General features: G+C 38.1%; 1 protein-coding gene across 1 annotated transcript in view; it reads left to right on the forward strand.

Moving 5' to 3' along the window:
• TTN (titin) overlaps positions 1–19,021 on the forward strand; it is a 238,044-nt gene that overhangs the window by 170,140 nt on the left and 48,883 nt on the right. Inside the window, exons 195-226 of the mRNA XM_079310285.1 lie at positions 56–373; positions 496–792; positions 882–1,181; positions 1,864–2,178; positions 2,270–2,418; positions 3,264–3,414; positions 3,505–3,786; positions 3,874–4,176; positions 4,281–4,583; positions 4,702–4,983; positions 5,442–5,741; positions 5,829–6,131; positions 6,243–6,551; positions 6,636–6,917; positions 7,168–7,467; positions 7,610–7,903; positions 8,006–10,972; positions 11,069–11,389; positions 11,497–11,781; positions 11,988–12,287; positions 12,462–12,764; positions 13,815–14,090; positions 14,205–14,504; positions 14,595–14,897; positions 15,131–15,430; positions 15,556–15,843; positions 15,936–16,232; positions 16,321–16,623; positions 16,717–17,022; positions 17,807–18,094; positions 18,198–18,488; positions 18,584–18,871. Coding sequence (XP_079166411.1) covers positions 56–373; positions 496–792; positions 882–1,181; positions 1,864–2,178; positions 2,270–2,418; positions 3,264–3,414; positions 3,505–3,786; positions 3,874–4,176; positions 4,281–4,583; positions 4,702–4,983; positions 5,442–5,741; positions 5,829–6,131; positions 6,243–6,551; positions 6,636–6,917; positions 7,168–7,467; positions 7,610–7,903; positions 8,006–10,972; positions 11,069–11,389; positions 11,497–11,781; positions 11,988–12,287; positions 12,462–12,764; positions 13,815–14,090; positions 14,205–14,504; positions 14,595–14,897; positions 15,131–15,430; positions 15,556–15,843; positions 15,936–16,232; positions 16,321–16,623; positions 16,717–17,022; positions 17,807–18,094; positions 18,198–18,488; positions 18,584–18,871 — 11,904 coding nt within the window. The remainder of the gene's footprint in view (positions 1–55; positions 374–495; positions 793–881; positions 1,182–1,863; positions 2,179–2,269; positions 2,419–3,263; positions 3,415–3,504; positions 3,787–3,873; positions 4,177–4,280; positions 4,584–4,701; positions 4,984–5,441; positions 5,742–5,828; positions 6,132–6,242; positions 6,552–6,635; positions 6,918–7,167; positions 7,468–7,609; positions 7,904–8,005; positions 10,973–11,068; positions 11,390–11,496; positions 11,782–11,987; positions 12,288–12,461; positions 12,765–13,814; positions 14,091–14,204; positions 14,505–14,594; positions 14,898–15,130; positions 15,431–15,555; positions 15,844–15,935; positions 16,233–16,320; positions 16,624–16,716; positions 17,023–17,806; positions 18,095–18,197; positions 18,489–18,583; positions 18,872–19,021) is intronic.

Raw genomic sequence — 19,021 nt, forward strand, 5'->3', positions numbered from 1 at the left:
AAACCACATGGTACTCTATAGTGGATTTATTAACTCTTCTGTTTTGGTTGTAAAGATCCTCCTGATCCACCTATTAAACTGAGGATTGGCCTTGTAACCAAGAACACAGTGAGCCTGACGTGGAAACCACCAAAGAATGATGGTGGAGCTCCTGTTACACATTATAATGTTGAATGTCTCCGCTGGGATCGTACTGGAGAAGTGAAAGAGTCTTGGAAGCAGTGCAACAGACGTGATGTGGAAGAAACAAAGTTTACTGTTGAGGATCTTGTAGAAGGTGGAGAATATGAATTCCGAGTGAAAGCTGTAAATATAGCAGGTCCTAGTAGGCCTTCAGCCACTGTTGGCCCACTTGTTGTCAAAGACCAGACATGTAAGTTCTGATACTAGTAAATACAAATTCCATTTTAAAATTATTGCATGCTATTGTATGTTTAAAATTTTTGTATAATATTGTATATAATGTTTGTATAATATTTTATAATATTGTTGTAGGTCCACCATCTATTGAGCTCAAAGAATTTATGGAAGTTGAAGAAGGCACAGATGTTAAAATTGTGGCCAAGATAAAGGGTGTACCCTTCCCCACATTAACATGGCTAAAAGCTCCTCCAAAGAAACCAGATGACAAATCACCAGTGGTGTATGATCAACATGTGAACAAGATCATTGATGAGAATACTTGCACTTTATTGATCCAACAGTCTCGCAGAAATGATACAGGCTTGTATACTATAACAGCTGAAAATAACCTGGGAACTGCTTCAAAGGAGATGCGGCTGAATGTTCTAGGTACATACCAAGAACTCTTACAATTACATTAATTGGCAACATTTGTTTGATACTTGATTAATTTTTCTTTCTTAAAATGTATCTTTTAGGTCGTCCTGGACCTCCAGTAGGACCTATTAAATTTGAATCCATTTTGGCCGATAAAATGACAATATCATGGCTACCTCCATTAGATGATGGCGGTTCTAAGATTACAAACTATGTTATAGAGAAAAAAGAAGCAAATAGGAAGACATGGGTGACTGTTACTAATGAGCCTAAGGAATGCATATTCACTGTTCCCAAGCTGATGGAAGGCCATGAGTATGTCTTCCGCATTATGGCACAAAACAAATACGGTATTGGAGAACCTTTGGATAGTGAGCCAGAAACAGCACGGAACCTTTTCAGTAAGTAGAAACAAGCTTTCAGGTTATGTCAGTTGTTACCATATGCTGGTATGCGTACAGCATCTGTTAAATGCCACTACTCTTTTTTCTCTCTACTAAGTTTTCTCAAATATCTTGAGGAGTTTTAGCAGTAATACATGATTCTTAAAAGCATGTGTAGTGCTTAAAGTGTTTTCCTTCCATATATTAAAATGCAATCTCAATATTTTTAAGGCTTAAATAAACAAATAAGTGTTTATTTGATAAGATTCAGGTTATTATATTGTATTGGAGGCATTATTAGCCTCATAGACCAGAAAGAATTTCCTACCTTCAGTTTTGAAAAAGAATATAGACAGAATAGTTCAGACATAGGAGAAATGTTATGCTGGCAAGAGAAAATGTTTTTTAAAACAGCAAGTGTTAGACTGGGCACTAAAATGAGGTAGTGATCCAGAAAGGCTAGGAAAAAAAATTGACAGTTTTTATTTGGAGGAAAGGTATTTAATTTTTCACAGAATTATATGTACCTCAATAAGGGTGAGAAACTGAATGAGGAAAGAAATCTTGTGCATATGGCAAATGATGACTGTGCATAGAGCAATGATGACTGTGTGAGTGCATCGCTCTTTTGCACTCCATCTATTTCCATGTATCATTAGCATATTTTTTACAAGCTGTGTGTGATTTTTTTTTCCCTCAGCTGTCCCTGGACCTCCTGACAAGCCAACAGTTAGCAGTATAACACGTGACTCAATGACGGTAAACTGGGAAGAACCAGAACATGATGGAGGCTCTCCTATAACTGGTTACTGGTTGGAGCGCAAAGAGACCACTGGAAAGAGATGGACCAGGGTCAACCGAGATCCTATCAAGCCCATGACCCTGGGGGTTTCATACAAAGTTACAGGCCTTATTGAGGGCTCTGAATATCAGTTCCGTGTTTCAGCTATCAATGCGGCTGGTGTTGGCCCACCAAGCATGCCATCTGATCCAGCGCTTGCTAGAGATCCTATTGGTAAATACTTTAAATTATTTTTTCATAAATTTGAAAATATTTAAGTAAGAACATATAATACATTGTTATGCTGTACGATGATATTTTTCAGCCCCACCTGGCCCTCCTATACCAAAAGTTACTGATTGGACAAAGTCTTCTGCAGACTTGGAGTGGACTCCACCAATAAAGGATGGTGGTTCTAGAGTCACTGGCTACATTGTGGAGTTTAAAGAGGAAGGAAAGGAAGAATGGGAACGGGTAGGTGGAAAACCATTACAGAATTTGCACTTCTTCTCTATGTGTCTAACAGTATGAATTGTTCCAGAAAAAAAAAAAATAAATTTGCTATTCAAGTTGTTTTCTAAAAGTTTGTAGCATAATTCTCTTCATATGTTAAAAATACAAGATCTCAGCATGAAGTTAACTTTGCAATTACTAGACACAGAATTTTGTAATTTTTATTTAAAGATGTGGAAAAATATGTAGGTAATATGTGATTAAAAAAACTCAGAAGACCAAGTTAGAACTGTCAGAAAAGTAACCCTCACTGGTATCAGACAATACCAAAGCTTTTACAACTACTGTGTTTCTACATTTTCCTCATTTTTTTCAATAGTGCATTACTTAAAATTTAACTGGTGCACACCTTGTATTTTTTTGTATTTTTTATATCTCCATAAATACATGGATTAATTTTAAGTAAGACCTGCATTTCCTATGCTGTTTCCAGGTCAAGAGACTTTATATTGGGTTTTGAAAATAAAAGAACAGAATTCCATTTTTGTTGTTGCTGCTCTCACTTATGAGAGTTGATGTGTCCAAAAATACATACAGTTCTTCTCTTCACTATGGTAATTGCTAAATTCTAGCAACCTTCTGTGTTAGAATATGTTACAAAAAAGATGAATCTTCAGCTTGTAGGTCCATTACATATATTTCTTTTAAAATTTCTGATGAATTCTGTGTGGGCTAGATCCATATATACTTGATACTTTTGTGCACCTGTAAATCTGAAATAATATCTAATGTAAGGTTTGTTTCAAACTCTGCAGAGAAATTGATGATATCTTGATGTTTGCTGATGTTGCAATGTTTTTTTCCAGGTAAAAGATAGAGAAATTAGAGGAACCAAGTTCGTTGTAACAGGATTAAAAGAAGGTTGTTTTTACAAATTTAGAGTTAGAGCAGTAAATGCTGCTGGCATCGGAGAGCCTGGAGAAGTTACAGACATCATTGAAATAAAGGACAGAATTGGTATTTATCATATTAATTTACATTTTTAGTACCTCTAACTTGAAGTAAGAAAAAGAAATAACTGACTTTTTTTTTTTTCTCTTTGCTCAGTGGCTCCTGATATTAATTTGGATGCAAGTGTCAGGGACAGAATTGTTGTTCATGCTGGAGGAGTAATTCGGATCATAGCATATGTCTCAGGAAAACCACCTCCAACAGTGACTTGGAGCAGGGATGAACAAGCTTTGCCAGAAGAAGCCAAAATTGAAGAAACAGCTATTAGTTCTTCTTTAATCATCAGAAATTGTAAAAGGAGTCACCAGGGTTTATATACTCTTCTTGCTAAAAATGATGGTGGTGAGAGGAAGAAGACAATTATTGTTGATGTGCTAGGTAAATAACAGCTTCAGTGTTTGTGAACAAGTACAATTTCACAAGACTCAGTATGTATGCTTCAATACTTTATTTCTTTGCTTTCAGATGTGCCAGGCCCAGTTGGAATGCCACTCCTTACAGAGAATCTAACTAATGACTCTTGTAAATTGTCATGGTTTACTCCAGAAGATGATGGTGGTTCTCCTATTACCAACTATATAATTGAAAAACGTGAATCTGATCATAGAGCTTGGACTCCAGTGACCTACACAGTTACAAGACAGAATGCTACTATTCAGGGGCTCATTCAAGGGAAAGCCTACTTTTTCCGAATTGCAGCGGAGAATATAATTGGCATGGGCCCTTTCACAGAAACAACAAAAGAGATTCTCATTAGAGATCCAATAAGTAAGAATATTTTTGTTTTGGATAACTGTCATATGAGATTAATACACAGGAAGATTCTGAATATGCAGAGAAATTAATCTACCTTATTTTTGCTTTATTCACAGCTGTTCCTGACCGTCCAGAAGACCTGGAAGTAAAAGCAGTTACCAAGAACTCTGTTACACTAACTTGGAACCCTCCAAAATATAATGGAGGTGCAGACATAACCATGTACGTTCTAGAGAGCCGTCTCATTGGAAAAGACAAATTCCACAAAGTTACAAAGGAGAAAATGCTTGACAGGAAATTCACTGTCGAAGGCTTGAAAGAGGGTGACACCTATGAGTTTCGTGTGAGTGCTTGCAATATTGTGGGGCAAGGCAAGCCATCATTTTGCACTAAACCAATCACGTGCAAGGATGAAATTGGTATGTTTCTTTTTCATATTTCTTTCTAAAGCAGTAATTCCGTTTACTGATTCCTTACTTTTTCATATTAATATTGCTGACGTTTGTGGGTATTGTGTATTTTAATATTGTCTTTCAGCTCCTCCCACACTTGACCTTGACTTTAGAGACAAGCTTATTGTCCGAGTTGGTGAAGCTTTCAGCTTGACTGGACGTTACTCAGGCAAACCTGCACCAAAGGTTACTTGGCTGAAGGATGATGTTGTTGTCAAAGAAGATGACAGAATAAAGATCAAGACAACTCCTTCAACACTTTGTTTGGGGATACTAAAATCTGTCCGTGAAGACACAGGCAAATATTGTGTTACTGTTGAGAACAGCACAGGATCAAGAAAAGGATTTTGTCAAGTTAATGTCGTTGGTAGGTTTAACTGAACAACAATATTGTCTCTGGTTTTTATTAGTGATTAAAATTCATTGAGTTTTATAAAATTCAAGTATTGAAACATCTTCTTTATTACAATAACTCAATTTACTTCATTCTCAGTCACACTAATAAGCTCTTTATTAATTTGAGCACATATTTAAATCTGAATTAGTTTATGCAGCATGAATAATTGAAAGTCTCTATGTGCATTTAGAAAATATCAACACTGTAGAAAATGTTAATCACCAAACACATTATAAGCATTAAGGAATTAATTCCAGTATGCCAGACATGTATTACAGAGGAATAGCCCTGAAGTCTTGATTCCTGATTATAACCATGATGTCAAGTTTCGAATTTTATTCTATATTAACTTTATTGAGACTGTTTGATCTATGTTGTTTTGTGAAGTTCATAAAAAAGCATGGATATGCTTTATTTTTCTTAAACAGATCGTCCATCACCTCCAGTAGGCCCAGTTATATTTGATGAAGTCTTTAAAGATCATATGGTAGTTTCCTGGAAACCTCCATTAGATGATGGAGGCAGTGAAATTACAAATTATATAATCGAGAAGAAGGATACACACAAAGACTTGTGGATGCCCGTTACATCTGCTACAGTGAAGACAACATGCAAAATTCCCAAGCTGCTTGAAGGAAGAGAGTATCAGATTCGAATTTATGCTGAAAATCTGTATGGCATAAGCGATCCTCTCATCTCTGATGAGATGAAAGCCAAGGACCGTTTCCGTAAGATTTTAGTTTTCAGCTTTATTTGGATACTCCAATCTTTATTCTGTTTGTGATGCTCAAACACTTTTTTTCTTCTCACCCCAGGTGTTCCTGATGCACCTGAGCAGCCAATCATTAAGGATGTAACCAAAGACTCTGCAGTAGTGGTTTGGAACAAGCCATATGATGGAGGCAAGCCAATAACAAACTACATTGTAGAAAAGAAGGAGACAATGGCTACGAGATGGGTCAAAGCTACCAAAGACCCTATTTTCCCTGGTACAAAGTTCAAAGTACCTGATCTCCTTGAAGGCTGTCAGTATGAATTCCGTGTTTCAGCAGAAAATGAAATTGGTGTTGGTGATCCTAGTCCACCATCAAAGCCAATTTTTGCTAGAGATCCAATCGGTAAAGTATCACATTTCATTGAATTTTCAATGCACTCAGTTTCAGTTAGAAAATTATTCTAATAGGTTCTTTACTTTCTCTCATTTCTTTATTTTTTTGCTTTTATAACAGCAAAACCAAGTCCACCTGTTAATCCAGAAGCAGTAGATAAAACTAAAAGTTCAGTTGATTTGTCTTGGCAACCACCACGTCATGATGGAAATGGCAAGATAATTGGCTACCTTGTAGAGTTTCAGAAAGTTGGAGATGAAGAATGGAAACAGGCTAATCTTACAGCAGATTCTTGTCCTGAAACAAACTACAAAGTCACTGGTCTTACTGAAGGATTAACCTATAAATTCAGGGTCAAGGCAGTCAATGCAGCAGGCGAATCCGATCCAGCTCATGTTCCTGATCCGGTAGAAGTAAAGGACAGGCTTGGTGAGTTTCATAAAATCAGTTAAGTTTACCTAAGAATAAACTTCTTTTTCCTCATTTTGTAAAAACTTGTATTTTTGATTCCAGAACCTCCTGAGTTAATACTTGATGCTAATATGGCACGAGAACAGCATGTAAAAGCTGGAGATACCCTGAGACTTAGTGCTGTTATTAAAGGTGTTCCATTCCCAAAAGTCACTTGGAAGAAAGAAGATCATGAGGTCTCACCCAAAGCTGATATTGAAGTTACAGGAGTTGGCAGTAAACTTGAAATCCGTAACACTGTCCATGAAGATGGTGGAATGTATTCCCTGACAGTTGAAAATCCAGCTGGTTCAAAGACTGTTTCAGTAAAAGTTGTGGTCTTAGGTAACCTTTTTGTGTTCCTTCTGTACAACATCTATTTGCTCTATAATTGGGGATTAAGAAATAAAGGAATTTCTGGAAAATATCTGTAAACCATGTTAATAGAGCAAGTTATAATTGCAAATATAAAAAAACAGAGCAAGGATGAAAAATTACATAAAATGTAATATTATTTATCTTGAAATTTAGAAGGTTTTTAAAGAAATACTTCAATTACCTAATAAATAATCAATCATATTTTTATGAATATTAGATAAGCCTGGTCCACCCAGAAATCTGAACGTCAGCGATATTAGAAGCGACTCTTGCTATCTCACTTGGATGGAACCAGAAGATGATGGTGGCTCTGTGATTACCAACTATGTGGTGGAGAGAAAAGACGTAGCTTCTGCACAGTGGGTAGCCATCTCGTCGTCCTCCAAGAAACGCAGTCATATGGCTAAATATCTGATGGAAGGCACTCAGTATCTCTTCCGAGTTGCAGCTGAGAATCAGTATGGTAGAGGCCCATATGTGGAAACACTTAAGCCTATCAAAGCTATAGATCCACTGCGTAAGTGTTTTTTTTAGTTATATGATTTGTTTTCTTCATATGGGATTTGGTAATTTTGATGATGTCCTGTTGGTATGAACATGATATACTGGTACCATAGATTTTTCATCCCAGTAACCATTTTGGTTTTGTATTTATAAAGATCCTCCAGGGCCACCAAAGAATCTGCATCATGTAGATGTTGACAAGACTGAAGTTTCCCTTGTTTGGAATCGGCCAGATCGTGATGGTGGTGCTGAGATAACTGGGTATCTGGTGGAATATCAAGAAGATGGTGCAGATGAATGGACAAAGTTCCAGACAGTCCCTATGCTAGACTGTGTTGTTACAGGCTTACAGAAAGGAAAAACATACAAATTCCGTGTGAGAGCTCAAAACATTGTTGGTCTTAGCCTTCCAGATACAACTATACCAATAGAGTGCCAAGAAAAACTAGGTAATTTTTGGTTTTTCATGTTTTTTCACTGGTTTTTTTTTCTTCTCTTTTTCTATAAGCATTTGCCCTGAAAAAATAATTTCCATTTTTCTCTAATTTCAGTACCTCCATCTGTGGATCTAGATGTGAAGTTAATTGAAGGTCTCGTCGTTAAAGCTGGCACCACAGTGCGCCTTCCAGCAATTATGAGAGGTGTGCCAGTTCCCACAGCAAAATGGGTTACTGATGACACTGAAATTAAACCAGATGGCAAATACAAGATTGAGACTGACAATTACTCAACTGTGCTTACTATCAAAGACTGTGTAAGAAAAGATACGGGAGAATATCTACTCACAGTATCTAATGCAGCTGGCAGCAAAACTGTGGCACTGCACCTTACAGTTTTGGATGTTCCAGGCCCACCAACTGGTCCTATTAATATTCTTGAAGTAACGCCAGAATATATGGTTATTTCTTGGCGCCCTCCTAAAGATGATGGTGGGAGTCCAATAATAAATTATATTGTTGAGAAGCGTCAATCAAAGAAAGAAACTTGGGGAGTGGTTAGCTCTGGAACAAGTCACACAAAAATTAAGGTTCCACGACTGCAGAAAGGCTGTGAATATATTTTCCGTGTTCGTGCAGAAAATAAGATAGGAATTGGTGCACCCCTGGATTCAGAACCAACAGTTGCTAAGTACATGTTTGATCCACCATCCCCACCTGGTAAACCAACTGTTTATGATATTACAGAAAATGCTGCAACAGTGTCTTGGACACTACCAAAATCTGATGGTGGAACTCCAATAACTGGTTATATACTTGAACGTCGGGAAGCATCTGGTAAATGGGTGCGTGTCAATAAGACACCTATACTTGATATGAAATACAGGGTCACTGGTCTTTTTGAAGGCAACACATATGAATTCAGAGTTTTTGCAGAAAACATGGTGGGCTTAAGCAAACCATCTCCAAGCTCTGATCCAATAAAAGCATCACGTCCTATCACTCCTCCTGGACCACCTATAAATCCAAAGTTAAAAGATAAAACTAAAGAATCAGCTGATCTTGTGTGGACCAAGCCCCTCAAGGACGGTGGCAGTCCAATTCTGGGATACATTGTGGAATGTCAGAAAACTGGAACTACCCAGTGGAATAGGATTAATAAGGATGAACTCATTAGACAGTGTGCTTTCAGAGTACCTGGATTAATAGAAGGAAATGAATATAAGTTCCGAATAAAAGCTGTCAACATTGTGGGCGAGGGAGAACCAAGAGAACTACCAGAAACCGTACTTGCAAAAGACATTCTTTCTCCTCCAGAAATAAGCCTAGATGTGACCTGTCGAGACTTAATTACTGTCCGAGTAGGTCAAACAATACGTATTACTGGTAAGGTGAAAGGCAGACCAGATCCTGAAATAACATGGTCTAAAGATGGCAAAGTACTAGTCCAAGAAAAGCGTGTTGAAATACTTCATGATCTACCTAATGTTGAACTGCAAGTGAAAGAAGCCAAAAGATCTGATCATGGCAAATATATAATAGCAGCTAAGAACAGCTGTGGACAGGCTCAGGCTTTTGCTGTTGTTAATGTACTTGACAGACCTGGACCATGTCAGAACCTGAAAATAAGCTATGTCACAAAAGACTCTTGTATGATCTCTTGGGAGAGTCCAGTGGATAATGGTGGCTCTGAAATTACAAATTACATAGTAGAATACCGTCAGCCGAATCAGAGGGGATGGTCAATTGTCTCCTCTGATATTACTAAACGATTAGTAAAGGCAAATCTTGTCGAGAACCGTGAATACTTCTTCAGAGTTTGTGCAGAGAACAAAATAGGTCCAGGTCCTTGCATTGAGACCAAGACTCCTATCCTTGCTATCAATCCTATTGACAAGCCTGGAGAGCCAGAAAATCTTCACATTGCAGAGAAAGGGAAGACATTTGTATATCTGAAATGGAGAAGGCCAGATTATGATGGTGGAAGTCCCAATTTAAGTTACCATGTTGAGAGAAAGCTGAAAGATTCAGATGAATGGGAAAGAGTTCACAAAGGCAGCATTAAGGAAACACACTACATGGTAGATAAATGTGTGGAAAATAAAATTTACCAATTCCGAGTTCAAACTAAGAATGAGGCCGGTGAAAGTAACTGGGTAAAAACAGCTGAAGTTGTTGTGAAGGAAGATCTCCAGAAACCAGTGCTGGATTTGAAGTTAAGTGGGGTTCTAACTGTGAAAGCAGGCGACCCAATTAGAATTGAGGCTGGAGTCAGAGGAAAACCACAGCCTGAAGTTGTTTGGACAAAAGACAAAGATGCCACAGATCTCACCAGATCTCCAAGAGTCAGTATTGAAAACACTTCTGACACATCTAAGTTTGTTCTCACAAAATCAAGGCGTACTGATGGTGGGAAATACGTGATTACAGCAACTAATGCAGCTGGTAGCTTTGTAGCATATGCTACTGTTATTGTCTTGGACAAGCCAGGTCCTGTACGAAACTTGAAAGTCACTGACATTTCAAGTGACAGATGTACTGTTACATGGGATCCTCCAGAAGATGATGGTGGTTGCGAAATACAGAATTACATCCTGGAAAAATGTGAAAGCAAGCGTATGGTTTGGTCTACATACTCTTCCTCTGTCCTAACAGACTATGCCAAAGTGACACGCCTCATTGAAGGTAATGAATATATATTCAGAGTGCGTGCAGAGAATAAAATGGGCACTGGCCCACCAACAGAAACACATCCAATTATTGCAAAAACTAAATATGATAGACCTGGACGCCCCGACCCTCCAGATGTAACAAGAGTCAGCAAAGAAGAGATGACAGTAGTTTGGAATCCACCAGAATATGATGGTGGCAAATCAATTACAGGATACATTTTAGAGAAGAAAGAGAAACGGTCGCTAAGATGGGTTCCTGTTACTAAAACTCCAATCCCAGAGAGACGCAAGAAGGTTACAAATCTCTTCCCTGGTCACGAATACCAGTTCCGTGTCAGTGCTGAAAATGAAGTTGGACTTGGAGAGCCAAGCTTGCCATCAAGACCTGTAATAGCCAAAGACCCAATAGGTAAAATATAATTGAATTTTTCTGTATTATTTAAATGTTAACAAATTGCTAAACTGTACAGCTGTATTCTGATTTGTAATTTTTACTGTTTTGCAGAACCACCTGGTCCTCCCACAAACTTGAGAGTGGTTGATAGCACAAAGACTTCCTTAACCCTTGGCTGGGGAAAACCAGTGTACGATGGTGGCGCTCCAATTATTGGATATGTTGTGGAAATGAGACCAAAGGTTGAGGGTGCTGATCCTGAAGCAGGATGGAAACGATGTAATGTTGCTGCTCAAGTTATTCATACAGAATTCACAGCTACCAGCCTGGATGAGAAGCAATTGTACGAGTTCAGGGTTTCTGCCCAGAACCAGGTTGGCCTTGGCCGACCAGCAGAATTGAAAGAAGCTGTGTCTCCCAAAGAAATTCTTGGTGAGTTTTCCCATCCTTTCTTGGGGTGTTTACAACAAAACTTTATTTGCTTTAGGCTTATTTTATTTCATGTGCAAAACTTTGAGTTTTATTTCTTTGTCTTTCAGAACCTCCTGAGATTGAGCTGGATGCCAGCATGAGGAAGTTAGTCACAGTCAGGGCAGGATGCCCTATTAGGCTTTTTGCCATTGTGAGAGGCCGCCCAGCACCAAAAGTCACCTGGAGGAGAATGGGTGTTGACAATGTTATTAGAAAAGGACAAGTTGATCTGGTTGACACTATGGCCTTCTGTGTCATTCCTGATTCAACACGTGATGACTCAGGCAAATATTCATTGACACTTGTTAATGCAGCTGGAGAAAAGGCTGTATTTGTGAACGTCAGAGTTCTGGGTAAGTAATGAGAGAAATACCTTAAGGCAACTTTTTAAATATTTTGGATGTTCCTTGCAGGAATATCTATGACTCCTAGGTGCAACAGTTTTTGAGCACAACTCTATCACCTAACACTAACTCCCTCCACATGGAAGCTTTTGATCCCCTTTAATTTTAACTTATTAAAGAAGAAAATGCTAACATATATTAAAATTTCTTCATAGATACTCCTGGACCTGTGTCAGACTTCAAGGTTTCAGATGTCACTAAGATGTCCTGCCATCTTTCATGGGCACCTCCAGAGAATGATGGGGGTAGCCCAGTGACACATTACATCCTGCAGAAACGGGAGGCTGACAGGAAGACCTGGGCAACAGTCACAGCAGAACTAAAGAAAACCAGTTTCCAGATAGCGAACCTTGTGCCTGGAAATGAATATTACTTCAGAGTAACAGCAGTGAATGAATATGGGTCAGGTGTTCCCACTGACATACCAAAACCTGTTCTAGCAACAGATCCTCTAAGTGAGTATGCCTTTATATTTTATGTTTGCCTCCATGGATATTTTCTGTTTGTTTTTCTCTCAGTCAGATTTTTGCATTTTTTAAGTTAGTGTTTCTGAACTGAACGATATTGCTAACTACTCAAGAAAATCTTGGAAATTCAGTATTTAATGTGTTTCTTTTTTCCCCTGAAAGGTGAACCTGATCCACCAAGAAAACTTGAAGTTACTGAAATTACAAAGAACAGTGCTACTTTAGGCTGGCTACCACCACTGCGTGATGGAGGCTCTAAAATTGATGGATACATTGTTAGCTACAAAGAACATGATCAACCAGCAGATCGCTGGACAGAATATTCAGTTGTTAAAGATCTCTCCATTGTTGTAGCTGGTCTGAAAGAAGGAAAGAAATACAACTTCAGAGTGGCAGCTAGAAATGCTGTAGGAGTAAGTTTGCCAATAGAAGCTACAGGAGAATATGAAATTAAAGAACAACTCAGTAAGTAACAATTTAAATACTACCTAATGTACTGCTTTAATAATTAAATGAGTGAGATATACAGGTTTTTGAGTCACAGAAAGACATTTGTTTTATGGAGTTATCTGGAGGATTATGGCTAACTGTACTGAATATTTTGACAGGTCAGAAAAAAAAGAAAGTTGACCATTAATTCAGAATTAATAAATAATTTTTCAGGTATGGTTTTAGTTGGAATCAGAAGATAAGAATTAGGGAGAAATGATAAATACTTTCAGTGAAATTTAAATGAAAGAGAGAAAGTAGACTGGTAGTTTGAGAGATAAATGGGAAAGCTGGACCTGTTTTAATGTAAGAGAAAATAAGTGGTTTATATTGTAAGGTTGGTTGAGAATATAAAACAAAAATCAGGGGGGACAGGTTGGCTTATTTAAGGTGGCAGGGTTCCTGAGACACAGGAGGATGTCTGTAAGGGCAAAATGAGTAGAATCTTCTGAATTTGGGACATGGGAATAAAAAGAGAGTACAGGAACAGGAGAGTGAAAACTAGCCAGTGGAAAGAAGTACACCAAACCTGCTGTCAGGTTTCTTTTGGGAAAAAAATTGATTCTGTGCAAAAAAAGGAGTAGGAGAAAAATAATTCAAGTAAACAGAAAGATTGACTGTACAAGCAGGTTTACCTCAGTAAAACTTCCATTTTCTTCTCCTTCATATTTTTTTGTAGAAAGTGAGCAATAAGTGAGCAACAGGTTTCAGATAAAAAGGAATTATATTTTGTGCATTAATAGTGCACAAATCTCTACATAAATGTGTGTGAAGGCAATCCAAATTAATAAATATTCTCTTATAAACTGTACAATAATGTAAAAGTAAGACTGGAATGGATATTACCACCCATAGAAACTGAAGTTGTCCATAAGTAGCACCTAAATTAATGATTTTTTAGTCATGCATACTGGTGACTCTACTTAAAAAAGAAGCAGAGAATTTTCACATTAAAAAATAAGAAAAGTAAATTATTATGTCACAGAAGTTGAATTTATTTGCCTCTGTGTGATTTTTTTTTTACAGTCCCACCTAAGATTCTGATGCCTGATCACGTTCACATTAAAGCTGGAAAGAAACTGAGAATTGAAGCTCATGTATATGGGAAGCCTCAGCCAGTCTGTAAATGGCTGAAAGGAGATCAAGATGTAGTTACATCCAGCCGCCTTGCCGTGCATAAGGCAGAAAAGTCTTCTGTTCTTATCATTAAGGATGTGACTAGAAAAGATACTGATTTTTACACTCTTACTGCAGAAAATAGCTCTGGTACTGATAGTCAGAAAATCAAAGTGACAGTCATGGGTATGTTCCATTTGGTTGTTTTTCTGTCCAGCTTTATACAAAGCTTGTTTTGCTATATTCCAGTGGTTGCAATTTTATTTCATGCCTTTCTTTTAATACACTTTTTCCATGCAGATAAACCAGGTCCGCCACAGCCTCCATTTGATATTTCTGAAATAGATGCTGATGCTTGCACTCTTTCATGGCACATACCTCTTGAAGATGGTGGCAGCAACATTACAAACTATGTAGTTGAGAAATGTGATGTAAGCCGAGGAGACTGGGTAACAGCTTTATCTTCTGTCACAAAGACAAGCTGCAGAATTGGAAAACTGATTCCTGGAGAAGAGTACATGTTCCGTGTTCGTGCTGAAAATCGTTTTGGGATTTCTGAGCCGCTTGCTTCTGGCAAGATGATCGCAAGATACCCATTTGGTATGGCAGTTTTTGATAGCAGCTTTCCTCTATTTAAACTTTCTAGTAAGACAACATACAATTGATGTCTATCTTTGCATTCCTTTCTAGATGTTCCCAGTGAACCCAAGAATGCTCGTATTACCAAGGTCAATAAGGACTGCATTTTTGTTGCTTGGGATAAGCCAGATAGTGATGGAGGCAGTCCAATCACTGGTTATCTCATCGAGCGCAAGGAAAGGAACAGTTTACTGTGGGTGAAGGCTAATGACACAGCTGTGCGCTCCACAGAATACCCGTGTGTGGGCCTCATCGAAGGTCTTGAGTATACTTTCAGAATTTATGCATTGAACAGAGCTGGAGCAAGTAAACCCAGTAAACCAACTGAGTTTGTCACAGCAAGAGCACCAGTCGGTAAGTCATCCATACCAATACTTTGCTGCAGACCATTTTTATGATAATTTTCAATATATCCGCAACTTATTATGATTTTTAGTTTGCCCTTCTGCTTATACTTTTATGTTTACTATGACATCACTCTGATTGCACTTTCTAGATATGCAGTAAATAGGACCCAGCAATATTAAAGCCGTTTTTAAATGTTATTTTTTTTTTAATATGCTATAATATGTTTTTATTTGCCATAGATCCCCCTGGAAAACCTGAAGTTATTGATGTCACTAAGAGTACTGCATCACTGGTATGGACAAGACCAAAGCATGATGGTGGTAGCAAACTTATTGGCTACTTTGTGGAAGCTTGCAAATTACCTGGTGATAAGTGGGAGCGGTGCAATACAACTCCATATCAAATACCTCTAGAAGAGTACACTGTGACTGGTTTGGAAGAAAATGCTCAGTACCAATTTAGAGCAATTGCCAAGACAGCAGTTAACATTAGCCGACCTTCAGAGCCTTCTGATCCAGTGACCATTCATCCAGAAAATGGTAAGGAATTTAAAAGCATTTGATAGCTCTGGAAGGAGTCTGTGCATGTTGGGAACTAGCACTCATGTGAAGAATGAGACATTTATCTCCTACTGTTGATTAACTCTTGGACTCTTTCCTTTCAGTTCCTCCCAGAATAGAGTTGGATCTGTCTATGCAATCACAGCTTACAGTAAAAGCTGGAACTAATGTGCGTCTGGAGGCAAATGTTTATGGCAAGCCAATGCCAGCAATCACCTGGAAGAAAGAAGGAGAAGTTTTAAAGCCTTCTGAAGGTGTTAAGATCACCACTCAGAGAAATCTTGCTACAGTTGAGTTGTTCAGTGTTAACAGGAAGCAAACAGGAGACTACACTATTACTGCTGAAAATGCAAGTGGATCAAAGTCAGCAACCATTAGGCTTAAAGTACTTGGTAAGCTAAAGACTGTGTATTAATAAATACATTTATAATTAAATGGTATAGCAAGAGATAGAACTATAACAATGTGATGTTAATTGTTCTAGATAAGCCTGGCCCACCAGCCTCTGTCAAAATCAAGCATATGTATGCAGATCGTGCAATGCTTTCTTGGGAGCCTCCTCTGGAAGATGGAGGTTCAGAAATTACTAACTACATTGTAGACAAGCGTGAAACAAGCAGACCTAACTGGGCCCAAGTCAGTGCCAACGTACCCATTACAAGCTGCACAGTGGAGAGACTAATAGAAGGACATGAGTATCAGTTCCGGATTTGTGCTGAAAACAAATATGGTGTTGGAGACCCCATCTTGACTGAACCAGCAGTTGCTAAGAACCCATATGGTAAGTGCTTTGTGGAACAGTTTCATCAGTCACTCAGGTTTTGTCTATACTTATGAATATCATGTAACTTTCAAATAAATCTCCACAGATGTACCCGGACCTTGTGATCCACCAGTAATTAGCAATGTAACAAAAGACTTTATGACTGTTAGCTGGAAGCCACCAGCTAGTGATGGCGGATCCCCAATAACTGGTTATATACTCGAGAAGCGTGAAACAAAGGCTCTTAACTGGACAAAAGTGAACAGAAAACCTGTCATTGAAAGAACTGTTAAAGCTACTGGACTACAAGAAGGAACAGAGTACGAGTTCCGGGTGATAGCGTTGAATAAGGCTGGACCTGGCAAGCCTAGTGCACCATCTAAAGCAGTGTATGCTCGTGATCCTCAATGTAAGCTATAAGTCTCAGATGTTTTCCATTATTATTTCCAGATATTATCATGCAGCATTTGGTATGCTAACTTTATGTTGTTTTAATTCCCAGATCCTCCTGGACCCCCTGCTTTCCCGAAAGTGGTTGATACTACTCGTAATTCAATAAGCCTGTCATGGAGCAAGCCAGCATATGATGGAGGAAGCCCTATCATTGGTTATCTAGTGGAATCAAAACGAGCTGACACAGACAACTGGGTCAGGTGCAATCTACCCAAGAATTTACAGGCTACACATTTTGTGGTAACAGGGCTGATGGAAGATACAGAGTACCAGTTCCGTGTCTATGCTGTCAATAAGATTGGATACAGCGATCCAAGTGATGTTCCTGATAAACACACTGCCAAAGACATTTTAAGTATGTTCACCAAAAAAAATTTGCCTTGTTGACTTTTGCTTCCATTTTATGGGATGAGTTACAAGATGCACTCTGTCACAGAACACAAGCTCAGATTTGTTTGGAACATGTTTTTACTCAAAAAAATGTGGGTTAATGGTGGCTGATTTGGGAGAAAACAGGGCAGTTAGGAACCAAATAGAATTTGGTGTCTGCTTTTTTCATTTGTATGCTTCATAGCTTTCTACATCCTACTAGATCTTCAAGACTTTTTTCCTTTTTCTAATCTTAAATTAGAATTTTCAGATCTCTTATCTTTCTTAAAACTTTCAGTCGCTTTCATATTTTCTAAATAATTTGAAGCCATGATTAGTATTCTAAACAGCTGTATATCTTTTGATTGTATGACACTTACTCCTTAAGAGACATGCTGGCTTTTGCATGCATTTTGCTGTACATGCAAAAGCATTGCTTCACAAAACTATCTTAGTTCAAGAAATCATTAAAGTCCAGGATGCTCTGAAACTCCCTTGAATTCTAGAGAGACTAAGTGCCTTTCTAACATAAATGGTGTAAAGGCAGGGGATAAAAAAAAGAAAAAGGAGGTGAAATCAGTGCAAGAAAAGGTATACTTGCAAATTATCTTAAAACAGGAGTCAGGACACTTACTAACATCATAATAAGCATGAGAAGTTGGTTAGTCTAGTGAAATGCCAGTAAAAAGGGAATTTTTGTCACAGTAACTTTTGTGATCATCTTCAAGATGATGCTTTAATTACATGGTGTTTTTTTCTTAAACACACAGTTCCACCTGAAGGAGAACTTGATGCAGAACTAAGGAAAGTCCTTGTGTTGCGTGCTGGAGTCACAATGAGACTTTATGTGCCAGTAAGAGGACGTCCACCTCCAAAGATTTCATGGTCTAAAGTGGGTGCCAACCTAAGAGATAGACAAGGATTGGACATTAAATCAACTGATTTTGATACCTTCCTGCGTTGTGAAAATGTAAATAAATATGATGCTGGAAAATATGTCCTCAGTCTGGAGAACAGCTGTGGCCAAAAGTCATACACCATTGTGGTAAAAGTACTTGGTAAGTCTCAGAGCTTTCCCCCTTATAATATATTTGTAACATTTGCAACTGGTTTTTAAAAATTTGTTTCTAAATCAAATATGGTGTTGTTGTGTTTATCCAGATACTCCAGGCCCACCCATTAACCTGATTGTAAAGGACTCATCTAAAGATTCTGCCTTCATTACATGGGAACCTCCTCTAGTAGATGGGGGCAGTCCAATCACAAATTATGTTGTTGAAAAACGTGATGCAGAAAGAAAATCATGGTCCACAGTAACAACAGAATGTCCAAAGACAAGCTACAGGATAACTAACCTAGAAGAAGGCAAATCTTACTTCTTCAGAGTTTTTGCTGAAAATGAATATGGTATTGGTGATCCTTGTGAAACTCGTGATGCTGTCAAAGCTTCTGGTAGGAAAAATTAATCCTTTTCACCTATTCTTTTGGTTCAAATGATCTTTATTTTTAACTTGAATGAAAATTTACTATGCTTTTCTTCCTTCTAGAAACACCTGGGCCGGTTGTGGATCTAAAAGCTTCAGCTGTAACAAAATCCTCGTGCAATTTGGTATGGAAGAAACCTATCAGTGATGGTGGGAGCCGTATTTCTGCATATATTGTTGAGGTCCTGATCGGTGATGACAAATGGCAAGAAGTCATGCGGGGGAAGAACCTCCATTACTCAATGAGAGACTTAAAAGAAGGACAAGAATACACTTTTAGAGTGAGGGCCCAAAATGATGCTGGATATGGAACTCCATCAGAGATCACAATTGTAGCAAGAGATGATGTTGGTGAGAAGCAAGATCATTAATTCAGTGCTTTACTTACCCAAATTATATTTTATGTATACTATCATTACCATATATACATAGAAATAAGACACCTTTACAACAACATCTTAATTTTACCACAGAGTTTACGCATAGTGGAATAACTGCTTT

The sequence above is a fragment of the Erithacus rubecula genome (genome assembly GCF_903797595.1).
Source record: "Erithacus rubecula genome assembly, chromosome: 8".
Lineage (NCBI taxonomy): Eukaryota > Metazoa > Chordata > Aves > Passeriformes > Muscicapidae > Erithacus > Erithacus rubecula.